Here is a 12,736-nt window from a genome sequence, read left to right as displayed (position 1 = left end):
TCATCTTTCCTCTTTTACCAGTCTAAATTTGCTCACAATTTTTTCCAGGACATTTTTTTCATTTTATGGTCTGAACTTTAAATACTTATAGTTTTTGTTAATATGCATATTATAATTGTTGTTAACACTATAAACTATTACATATCAAACTATTCAAATGCAGTACAAATTTACTGGATTGTTCTATAGCTGGTTATATTGCTTGACCTATTATACTGTATTTCCACTTCCAAACCAATAACAATATATAGAGTGATCTCCCCATCTCCACCTATTTCTTGAAAATCTTCAGCTAAACAATTTACATATGTCTCCATCTCCTCACTTGTGATCAGCAAAAATGAACAAGAGAGTGTGTTGAATCTTTGCCAATTTTTAACAAACAAACAGGCTCTGGATCCAGAAATGAACTCACACATTCACTCCTGTTAGTAACAAGTTTGCATCTTTTGGATGTGAGCTATAAAGTCGGTTTAAATCAAGTGGTGTGGGCACTAATTAGACAGTCCCAGTCTAATCATCCATCGCACTGCAAGAGATTCAAGTGATGTGGGTGCTAAGCTGTGAGTATGGTTCAGCACAGTTTCCATTCTGAAAATCCTAATATCAAAGAAACAGATGGTTGCCAAATGTAATTAATATAATTGTATGGGCAAATATTAAAATAAAATACTAATGTAGGCATAAATATCCTGGTTGTGATTTTCTGTTTGACATTTACTTATAGATGTTTTTAAAGCTTTTCATTTGACCAAGTTAAGACAAATTATATATTTAAATTATGACATCTTCCCACAATTCTATTTGGTGTTTTCTGAACAATTGGAAAACTTTACATCATTGCTTTCACTCTTGTTTTGGAAGGTCTTCAACATTCACTTCTAGAACAAACAAGGGGTGAAGAACTAGGCAGATGGTACCAGTGTGAAAGGGCTTAAACAGAGGGGACCCCAAAGATTGAAACCTTTTAGATCCATACAAATATAAAAAAAAAACATTTTTATGCATACCTTGGAGTGGAACATTTTGTACTGTATATTATTTATTAGAAATCACAACTGTTTCTTGAAGTTTCCTTCTTCACATGCTGGAAGCTTTAACGTCTTAAGGTACATGGTTCACTGACATTAGGATGGGCACACTGAAGTCAAGATTGCTACAGTATGTTTGCTGTATACTCGAGATTCAGATTTGAGATGAAAAGATTAATAAAGCAAAGGTATATATTGCCACCTTTTATTTCTATACTTGAATGTGTTAGAATAATAACACTTTTTGTGTTTAATCCCCTTATTTCAGGTGAGCATAAGTATTGGGACAATAGATGGCCAGGTGTTTCTTATTGGCCAGGTGCTTCCTATTGCATTGATTGTGCAACACGTAAAAGAGCTATGAATGTGTAGTGTTGGATTAACCTTAGCTCTTCCCTTTGATGTGTGACTTTGGAGTCAGTAGTCCTAAAGCAACACACTTTCTGTCTATGAAAGAAAAGCAAGCAATTTGGATGCTGAAAGAAAAGTAGAATTCAGTCAGAACCATAGCATAGAAACTGAGCATAACAAGATCCACAAATTGGAATATCTTGAAAAAGAAAGAAACCACTTTTGTACATAACAATTGACAACGACCAGGTTGGCAAAGGAAAACAGCTGCTGCTGAAATCACCAGCAACCTCCATAGTGCAGGGATGATGCTATCACAATTGCCTGTTTGCAGAAGACTTCAACAGCAGAATTATAAAGGATCCACTGCAAGATGCAAACCTCTCATCAGCCCCAAAAATAGAAAGGCCAGATTACAGTTTACTAAAAAGTGCAAAGATTAGACAGTAGAGTTCAAAGTCTTAGACAGATGGACAGAGATAAACCTCTGCCATAGAGGTGGCAAGGTGAAAGTGTGGAGAAAGGAATGAACTGCAGATGATCCAAAGTGTACCAAATCATCTGTGAGGTGGAGGTAGTGTCATAGCTTGGACATGCATGGCTGCCTCTGGAACTGGCACTGAAAATGCATCCAGTCTTACTGGCCAGCACTTCATCATGCAGCAAGACACAAAGACCCAAAACACACTGCCAACACAACCAAGGAGCTCCTCAGGGGAAAAAAGTGGAAAGTGGAAAGTCAGAAACCCCATAAAACAAACCGCAACTGAAAATGGCTGCAGCAAAGGCTTGGAAAAGTTCCCAAAAGAACCAGCTGAGAATTTGGTGATGTCAGTTGGTTGATGGCTGGATGCAGTTAACTGCGTGCAAAGGATTTGCAACCAAATACTGAGTTTTATGCTACTTTAATTTACTTTAAGTTAATTTGTCCCAGTACGTATGCTCACCTAAACTGGGGTGATGGAACACAAAATGTGATATTATTTTAAGCCATTAAAGCATATGTCCACAGAAATGTTGAGAAATTAAAATATATTTTATATATTTATCTTTTCATTTCAAATCTGAATTGCTTGAGTATACAATAAAATAGCAATTTTGACTTCACTGTCCCTATACTTATGGATAGCACTGTTCTCTACAGCAGAATTTCCAATATTTGCCAAATGCATGTCCAAGGTTATTGTACAGTGATTCTTTTACACTATACCACAATAAAGTTCCCCCACTCAGATGTCTGGCTTACTTTATGATGTACTGTAGCTGAACAGATGTAATCAGCTCTTTACTCTTTACAAGAATTGAATTAAAATAGATGAGGAAGCCATCTTTCAATTAAATTAAATTCCTTTTCAAAAACATCTTTACAGTTTGGGAATTTTTGTGTATCCCTTTATACATTTAGGGTGCTTTCCATGCTAATAAATCCCTCTAGCAAAAACCACTTTTGAAAATACTACTAATATTTATTGTTCGAAATGGTTGGAGGAAAGAGAGTTAGTATTGCACATAATCTGTTTATCAGTGGAAAAATGTCAGAAATTATTTAGTCATAGTAATTTCTTATCCAATTTGTTTTAGCATTGATAAACATTTACACAACCTTCTTATTCTGATATTGCTCACCAGTGTCACAAATAATCTCATTATAAATACCATAAATCACTCAAGACACAAGATTTTAAACTAAATTATTAAAGAGAAGGTATAACCTATACAGTACATTTACCTCTAAACACATAATGGGTTTCTTCACTGTTGCTGTTACTGTACTTGTTTTAGTGATGTTTTATTCATGTGTTTTTCTGGTCTTGACATTGTGAGTTTGATTGTGTGGATGTTCCTATGTGGTTCAACTTCTGTGACCATGAAGTTTCAATGGTGTCATTTTCACTGGCCTAGGCTGCCTGTCAGAAATAGATAGAACTCGCTGAACCCTATAAAGGAGCAAATGCTGTAGCATTTACAGGGTATCATGGGGGAGTATTTTAAATCTCTTGTTTTTGTTTCATGTGTTGTCTGTGTTTGATTTGAATGCTGAATTCCCAGTTTCAGTTTCAAACTGGAACACCTTTTGCAGGAAATAACATGACCTTTTCATTCCCCTTAAATCTGTGTTATTTTGAATGTGTATATTCATGCAAACCTATTTTACACATGGATTTATTTTCTAAACTGATTTTTTTTTCTTTAAAGGGAATATAGAGATACTGTAAGTGGGGGAACATTTAACCGTGTTTTGAATACTAACATATCTGTAGTTCAGGTGGGTAGCTGCGTCAGCATGCATGGGCTACAAAGGAAAAAATAATAAGTTTATTCCATGCTGAAAAAATAAGAAAGAAAATGCAACGTTTTGTGAAAAGGCTCCACAGCTGAAATGTTGTGTGTTCTTTCTTCTCTTTTCAGCATGGAATAAACCTATTACTTGTTCCCTAACATATCTGTGGTGACAGTTGCTATAAAACTTAAATAGAAATAAAACTTTCTATTTGTATTTTACATTACATTTTTTTTCTATTTGTATTTGCAATAGCTGATACAGTATTTACAGGAGCATTCTTGAGTCAGGCATGGAGCGGACATTGGTTATAGCTGACAGCTTTCACATCGAGCAGACTGAAGAATCAGCAGTGGGCTGAGAGTCCTATTTCACATTGTGCTGGGGAGCGGAATGAATGTAAGATTCATAGTCTCCCATGGTCAGATACTCCTTAGTCTTACTTTGTACATTATCAGTACATTTCATTATAGTTCTTAAAGATGTTGAAAAGAGAAAAATAGATTTGAGAATGTGACATTTACTTATACTATAATTAAACAGGGCCAGTAGCTTCAATTCCAGGTACAGACTGTGCAGTGAAATGAACTCTGGTCTTGAGACATAAGAGCAAACCCGTGTTCACGGGTGTTCCTTAGGCAGTTAAGTAGATACCTGTACACCTACATTAAATTCCCAATTTATAGTCAAAAATGCAAACTATATATATAGTTTTACCTACCAGTATTATGTTATCTATCATATAGTAATACTTCAGCAGTAACAGCAAGGATTTCAACCCTAGAGATCAACAGTGTCCTATTTCATTTTCCCCTATCTACAGTGCTATTTAATTTAGATCAAAGGGGGCATCTGCTTAACTTCTCTGACAGCAAAAATCGACCTGGATCACAACCTTGAAATAGTTGCCTTGAACCTTTATGTCTCAACAGAGCTCATCTCCTTTTCCCGCCAGATCAAAGACCTTCAATGAGGAATGCTTAACCTCGTGTATTTATAGATTTTCACTGCTTCCATTAGCAAGTGTGTGAGCATTCAGACCCCCTTCTGTAATTGTGCCTGTATGTCAGTGGTCCGTCTGCATTCTTTTGTTTCTCTGTGAGATTTTACCTCTATAAATATAAATTAGCACCTTTACCACAGAAAAAACAAACTGCATTAATCATTACACTTGGTCTTAATAATTAATTAAATCATTAATTGCTGTGAGACACATATGTTTTTAAGAAGTGATATGTTCATATATCTTTCACGTAGGTAGATGCATCAGCATGTGTAGGCTGCAAAGGAACAGGTAAAGGTTTATTCCATGCTAAAGAAGGCTCCACAGCCAAAACATAGTGTCTGTTTTCTTTTCAGCATGGAATATATCTTTACCTGTTCCTACATAGCTGTATTATCTGTGATACAGCTATGTGGTTTCAGATGCTGTTTTTGAATGTACATCTGTTAATATTTTGTTAAAAATCAATTCTCATAAGTTTGTGACAAAGTGGCGCTGTGGTTAGCATTGCTGCCTAACAGAGCTAGGGCTCTGGGTTTAATTCTGGACCAGGGGTGCTATGTCTGAGGAGTTTGTATGCTCTCTCCATGTTTGCATTAGTTTTTTTCCGGGTGCTTTGTTTTCCTCCCCCTTCCTTAGTCTAAAAACATACTGGTGGGTTAATTGGCTTCTGGGAAAATTGGCCCAGGCGTGCGTCTGTGTCTGTGTGTGCCTTGCGATGGACTGGTGTCCCATCTAGGGTGTATCGCCTGTTGCTTTTTGGGATAGGCTCCAGCTCCCCTGCAACCCTGAATTGGATTAAGCAGTTAGAAAATGGATGGATGAATGTGTGGTTAACATACAGTATGAGATAAAGTAGTTCAAGTAGGTAGGTACGTCAGCATGCGTAGGCTGCAATGGAACAGGTAGCGGGTTTATTCCATGCTGAAAAGAAAGGAAGCACAACATTTCGGCCGTGGAGCCTTCTTCAGGTGTGTAAGATAAGATAAGATCACTTTATTGGCTATATACAATTTCTTGTATTAGGAATTTGTCTGAGCCTTGCTCAGTCTGCCTGCCGCAAGATACGAACCAGCAACCTTCCAGCCACAGGCGCAGATCCTTAGCCACAGAGCCACCGCCCCGCCCATATTGCACACAAAAAATAATAATTGTATTTCCCATCCATCAAATATCAATAATTGCCCAATAGTCCAATACAGGGTTGCAGTGAACTGGTGACAAAAGGGGCAGACAGGTGGTGCAATGCAAGATAGACTCGTGTCCAGTGTGTATATAAAAGCAGAAACAAACACTCATTTTAAAGACACCAGTCAACCTAAAGGGCATGTCTTTGGACTGTGGGAGGAGACCACGGCACCTGTAGAAAATGTCTGTGGCTATCTGGACAACATGCAAATTTCAAAGAGTAGCTTAGGAAATTCCCAAGCCTGGAATTGACCCAAAAGCTGTGAGATGGCTGTAAGATGAGATAAACCTCTTTATTTAAGAAAATATTAAAAGTATTAAGCAAGTTTAAGCTATGAACAAGAGAAAAGATCTTAATGCTTGCATCATGAAAATCAAACACTTAAGAGTTTATAATCTAAATTTTGAAAGTGAAATAAGTAATGTATTTTATGATGAGTTTTACAACTTTTCATCCTCAGTGGTGCCTTGAGGGTCCTTCAATTTCTGATCCATTGTCAAATGCACAGGGTCTTATTCCTATAACAAGTATCCCAGTTAACATTTTTTCAGACCTCAACAGTCGCATCTGTCTTGAAGACAGACTCATAGCATTTTTGTCTTATCAAAAAATGTTTTATAGTTCAAGTATTAAGCTATATTGTTTTATAGATTTTTTACACCCTCTGGTGAGATCTGGTGCCAACTATTTAAAACAATAATGTGTATGGTTCCCTCACTTGCCTTGAATTCATATATCTGTGATTCTTGAATTGTTTGTTCTGTTAACTGTGTTTGAAATTTATGACATATTATACAGTATAAAAAGCAGTTGTGTGCCGTACATCAAGAAGCAGGAAGAGAGAGGCAGCTGGTCTGTGCCAGCATGCATCTGCCTCAGTCCCACCTATACCAGATGGTGTATAAGAGTTCAAGATTGAAGTTTTTTGTGTTTTCATTTCATTCAGTTTACAGAAATGCATTGCCCATAAAATGCTTAGCATAAAAAAAACATGTAGTGTAATCATACTTTATGTTCTTTCTTTGTTTTAGGTGGATAATGGTTAACTCCAGGACATAATGCCCACTTTATGCAACACAACAAACTCAGAAGAAAGAAAAGTGTTCTCATCCTTAAGGAGCAGCTCTACTCATCGCTCCACAGCCAAGCTGACAGAAACATTTATTACCTCCTAGATCATTAGCCACCAAGAACACCCTGTTCATTTGCGTGATGAGCAACAGATAAGCAACAGAAAAGGAATTGACCACAATGAAACAGTACACCGACTGACCCTCTTGATAACGGAACCTCATACCATCTTTAGTCAGCCTTCATATTGGTCGTATTTTCACAGTGATAATAAGTAGCTATTGAAAAGGCAATTATCACCATTGGCCTGTACTGATTTTTAAATGTTTCTTTCTCTTTTTTCTATAACATAGTATAGTGCAGTGAAAAGCTAGCATCCAGTGCCCACTGTGTAACGTCAGCTGTTTAATTATATTTCGTACTACCTTTTTGCTACTCAGCAACCACAAATGGTAGGTTAGATAAGGCTATGTTTTCATTTTCTTTGACGTATTTGAATTCTAAAAGGCTGAAGTGCACTGCCTTAAAAGCCCAAGCTGTTTTTGGAATGCCGATGTCCTGAAATTTAGCTTCAAATTAAAAACTCCAACATAACACTTAACATTCCTCCTCATTTCTGGAATGTTGAGAAACTTTACAATGCTCAGCTTCAGGCTCAGGAGCATGAGATTTCCCACCCTTACTCTGCTTTTCATCATCCTTACCCTCACCACATTTTTGCTCAGCTACACATACCATGATCCATCAACAACACACTTTTATCTCCTTAAGCTTTCTGGAGGACTAACTGAAAACCTACCCAAAAGGGTCTGTGCGTGCAAGAGATGTATTTCAGAGCCTGATATTGTCCCCTGGTTCGATGAGCGTTTTAATCAATCCATACACCCTTTGATGTCCAAGAAGAACAGCATCCTTTCTGAAGACACCTACAAATGGTGGCAGGTAAGTTTCTGTGCCTAATGAACAAGATCAGGAGTTGTAATATTGGAAGAGCTTAGGCTCAATGGAAATTATATCAAGTCCTAAGTCTAAGTACTATACCTCAAGCATGTTCATTATGCATTACTTTAGATTCCTCTGGATGGAGGCACTCTAATGCAAGTATATTGGTTTCTGTATAGAAATCACAGACAGATTTCCAGTTATGACTGGATGTTTGTCAAAAGTTGTCTGATTGTTTATTGATACTACAAGCACTGTCCAAAGTATTTTTATTTTTTATTTTTTAGATAAAAATGGCACAGCTCAGCCTTATATATCTGGGATTGATAATAAGGTTTGATATTTGTGGTTGTGAGTCGCAGAATGTTACCAAGATGGACATCAGTTAGGGTCTACACTTAAAGTATAAACTGTATCTGGCTATAGAGAATATTCTTGCCAAATCAATAGAAGTCTTCAAAGCACTTCCCTGGTGAGCTCTGAAATTAAGGTTAATTTAACCTTAATGTTTCACCAATGATGCAGAACAAAATGTTCAAAATGTAATTAAAAGCTTTTAATATGTGCTTCTCAAACAGACCAAGCTTCAAAATAATATTTTGATAGTAGAGTGCATTTCTGAAATAATTCTGAATTTGAAATCTGAAAAAAAAAATCTGAACTCTGTAGTGAATTAGGTTGGCCAGTAATATCAACTGAAAAACCCAGGTCAGCTCACCTTACAGGATATGTCAGGTCATTGAGAGTTGTTTTTTCTTTTTTTCACATGAAAACTGCTTCATTTCTTACCATCAGAATGGTAAATTAAATAACTTTATTCATTCCATGCTTCAGCAAGAAAATTTGTAAGCAGTCTGTGGTTGAGTGTTCTTGACTGAATAGTTAATTGTTTTTACAACTGTTCTTGTCACATTTCCCAATTTGATCAGTTTTGCCCCAAAAAACATAGAGCTGCCATCCAGTTTTACTCACTGTCATTCTTGGACTGCTATATTATGGTGTACTGCAACACTTAGCAAGGCAAATCAACCTCAAATTACCAATTCAGATTGTCATGACAGATGCAGCTTTAAAGAAATCAGATCTTTTGTTTATCAGGGGGCCTCAAGGAGCTCTTATTCATGACATGGAAATCATCCTCAACACCCTTTAATAACAAGTGAACTGTGCCAGTGCTTTCGTAACAGCAATTGAATTAAGACATAAAAAAATCCTCTACCCTCCAGGGGGTTATATTCTTTGCTGTGCTGATAAGCTCCCCTTTTCCGGACAGTCTATTGATTTTTTTTTTCTTCCAAAAAACATGTTGACTTCTGGCTACAACACATTTTCCATCTGCACTCACTTGTGCTATATAATGGACTTCTGTGCATAGTTCTGTGGCATGTTGTTAGCGTGGGAGAACTAAAACTGAGTGCATTGAGCTGTCAAGCAGCACCCACATGGGAGTACAAGTGTGAGTAGATGGCTCTTTCCTGAATACGTCTACAGTTACCAGTTCAGCCAGAGGGGGAGCTGTCCAGCACTGGAAGAGTAGCCTGTGCTGTCTCAGGGGGACTTGGCGCTGCTGCAAAACTGATAGCATCCATGCTGCTGGTGAGGTAGCTGAGGAATGAAGAGGAGCTTTGCCAACATGGTAATAGTAATAGTAACTATGAGAGCACAGGAGGAAGGTTAGTGCTCAGTAAGTGATGTTCAGCCCCATGGTGTGTGTCAGCATGGGTGCAAGTAGTGGCATGCCTAGCACTGAGGTAAATGAGAGCAGTATTTTAGGGTTTTGGCCAGGAGAGGAGTTGAGGGTTAGTAGGTCCGGTGTTCAGTTTCCCTTTCTCTTCTGTAACAAAGTTGGCAAACTCAGTAACTGCACTAATACAGACACTGTGGGGAAAGAAGAGTGCACCTTAAAATGGGATGATTTTATTCCTACATGAACCTGATGAAGACTTTTTGCCAGCTGTAGCCTGGAGAGCCCGTTTTTATGTGTTGTTTATTTGAGAGAGACTTGTCTCCACGCATTAATTAATTAGTACACTTTCCACATATGGAAGATGACCAGATGTAACAAACTTAAGCTGTCTGACAACTCTAAGCTTTTCTACCAAAACAATTTGAATTGGTAATTTGAAAATTTGAGAATATATTAGAACATTTCCTTTGCAGATCTTAGGGCAACTGAATTATTACGTTATCAAATAGTTGTTTGGATGCGTAGGGTGATGCAGTACACTGTGTTGAATGATTCAGCCATGAAGAGTCTGGAATAGAGCTCATGTGTTTCATTTAGCCTATTCTATGAGCTAAGAACTAAGGCCAGGCTTTTAATTAAAGTATTAAAGAAGCTGTGGTATGAGTTTTTGTTCTGTTCTTTTTGTTCTAATACTTGAGGTTTCAAACATTACTATGCAGCATTATGCTAACTTCATTTTAAAGGTCAATTTAAAACATTCTTTTAAATTGATGCTGGCAAAGTGTTTCACGCACAACATAATTGAATAACCATGGTGACTACAAGGACAATTAGATTGCAGATGCAGCTTAGGCCTAGTTTAAAAGTCAATTACTATATCTACTTCTGAATTAAAAGCCCAAATACAGGGAAGGTTCTTGCTGTGTCGTTTGTAGAAAGTATTAAGTTTCTGCTTGATAAAACACTATACCTGATGCCGCATTTTGGCTTCGCATAAATCTCTCTAACTTGGTTTCTGAATAAAACTTAATGTAGTTGTCTATCACAGTGAAAAGCACTACAGTTCTTGCCCATGTTCTTGTATCTGTCACATCTTGTCTCATTCTTTAAATACATCTGTCTTTACTGCATCAAGTATTTTGTTTCAGTCTGTCTCCTTCACTGTTACCATTTTTCTTACATTTTTACTGTCTGGCTGAAATAAGAATTGGATTGAAAAAGAGGCTATTTGGCCATTCTGGTTTGGTTGTTAGTATCCAATTAAAGATATCATCCAGCAAGGGTAACAGCTTCAACAATATGTTATATAACTTATTCCTTTCTCCCATCTTAATACACAAAACTGGTGTTAAGGGTATTTTGCAGCTTTAACTCTTAGGGTAAGGATTTGCACAACCTTTTTGTATTGTTCTTTGTTGGCATTTGTTCTGTTTGGATGAAAGGTGGTGTTTCTAATTCTGTTTGAGAATTAGAATTAGAATTGAGGTATTGAAAAATTATCATATTGCACCAACACAGTATAAATACCATCCCATTAAGTTAAACACGATTGTGTGTGTTGGCTTCTACCTAACAGTATTACTGACTTTCTAAAATGATTTACTGATTCAGTGAATCATGCATATATCGAGAGGTATAAGTGCAGCACTTGTTATATTAAAACCTTCAATTTTTTCATTCACATTAAAAACATAGCCAAGTCTCTGATAAATGCTGAGTGTGGACAACAAAGTTTTAATAAAGTTATGTTTTGATTGTAGTTTAACCAAGTAGACATTTTCAATTTATTTTGTGATTATGGCTCTCAGCTGTTTTGAGCTACACGTCAGTTCTTCAAACGTAGAAGTACAGAAGTACACTCAAGAATCCTAGATGTATTCTTTTATTTTTACTGAACTTAAAAAAGAGAAATAAAGAAGCCACCCAGGGTTAAAAGCCTGTTGTCCTTATTTTGTTGTTCACTTTACAGCGGCTGCAGTCAGAAAGCAATCCGGCCAACTACACAGAGGTGGTGCAGAGACTGTTTGAGATGATCCCTGGGGAGGAGATGTATGTGGACTGGGGCTCATCGCGCTGCAGGACCTGTGCTGTGGTGGGGAATTCTGGGAACCTCAAAGGATCCAATTACGGTGCCCAAATTGACTCACATGCCTTCATTATAAGGTAATTAGCATTTAAAAGGCACAGCTTCTCACACTACCTGTCTGGTTAAAGGAATTACAACTTATGCTACAAAAAATCAATAAAATCAATTATCGCAATCCTTGAATGGTGTACAATCGCACACTATTTTTTTCCCTCAAAGTCATTCAGGCTTGCATTTTACATTTTTTTTCCAGCGAAACCAGCAGGATCATAGCAAATAGGTCTGAAATCTCACCTCTTTTCCTTGTCAGTTGTCACTTCATCATCTGCTGCACTGCTTGTGTCTCAGAGCTGTTCCATTCACTTTGCACCTGTCTGGTTTCCAGCCTTCCACACTGACAATCACATCAATTGCAAAGAGAAGCACTGTCCCAAGCATAAGGCTGGGCTATTTGCAAAATAATTATATCTTTTCAGTTTCTTTCCCAGAAGTGAATGCAAATTTACAATCCATTGTTACAAATGTAAATGGAATTTTAAATGTCTCGTTTTCTTTAATGGAAAACACTGTGTAACCATTCTGTCATCCATATGTTTGTTTTAAAGGCCATGTGCAATATTGTGCTCTCAAAAGCATTATTTTAGTTTTGACTAAGCATTCTAAGTGGGCCAAAAGCTAAGCATTACACATGGTAATTTAGGTAATTTACACAGTGTCTTTTTATTAATGCATAAGCAATAACTACAGAGAAACATTCATTTAGATAAGACATTTCCCTCAGCATTTGAAGGTTTTCACTACAGTAATTGTAAAAAGTTTAAATTGCCAAGAATTACACATTTTTGGCAGCAACCAGCCATCCCTGCACTTACTGTATAAATAAACAATTAAGTCTGTAGAGTTTCTTTTCTGAATCAGATTGTACTTTGTTTTTGTCTATACTATAGACATTTGCTAAGCAAGTGAAAATGTTACACTGTAAAGCTACTGTTTCATCTTTTTATCCATCCATCAATTTTTCTAACTGCTTCAAGATTGTGGGAGAGCCGGAACCTTTTCCTGGAGAGCAATGGGCCAAGGCAGGGTACACCCTGG

The 12,736-nt window shown here is 37.1% G+C and overlaps 1 protein-coding gene across 2 annotated transcripts in view; it reads left to right on the top strand.

Moving 5' to 3' along the window:
• The window catches only part of LOC148822617 (CMP-N-acetylneuraminate-beta-galactosamide-alpha-2,3-sialyltransferase 1-like), a 50,614-nt gene that overhangs the window by 24,458 nt on the left and 13,420 nt on the right, over positions 1–12,736 (top strand). For both annotated transcript variants that reach the window (XM_088929086.1, XM_088929087.1), the window contains exons 2-3: positions 6,887–7,868; positions 11,525–11,718. In XM_088929086.1, the coding sequence (XP_088785212.1) occupies positions 7,548–7,868; positions 11,525–11,718 (515 nt within the window). In that variant the 5' untranslated portion in view covers positions 6,887–7,547. The remainder of the gene's footprint in view (positions 1–6,886; positions 7,869–11,524; positions 11,719–12,736) is intronic.

Source organism: Atractosteus spatula, chromosome 12 (assembly GCF_055471065.1).
Source record: "Atractosteus spatula isolate fAtrSpa1 chromosome 12, fAtrSpa1.hap1, whole genome shotgun sequence".
Lineage (NCBI taxonomy): Eukaryota > Metazoa > Chordata > Actinopteri > Semionotiformes > Lepisosteidae > Atractosteus > Atractosteus spatula.
This window is presented reverse-complemented; position numbering and strand designations above follow the sequence as displayed.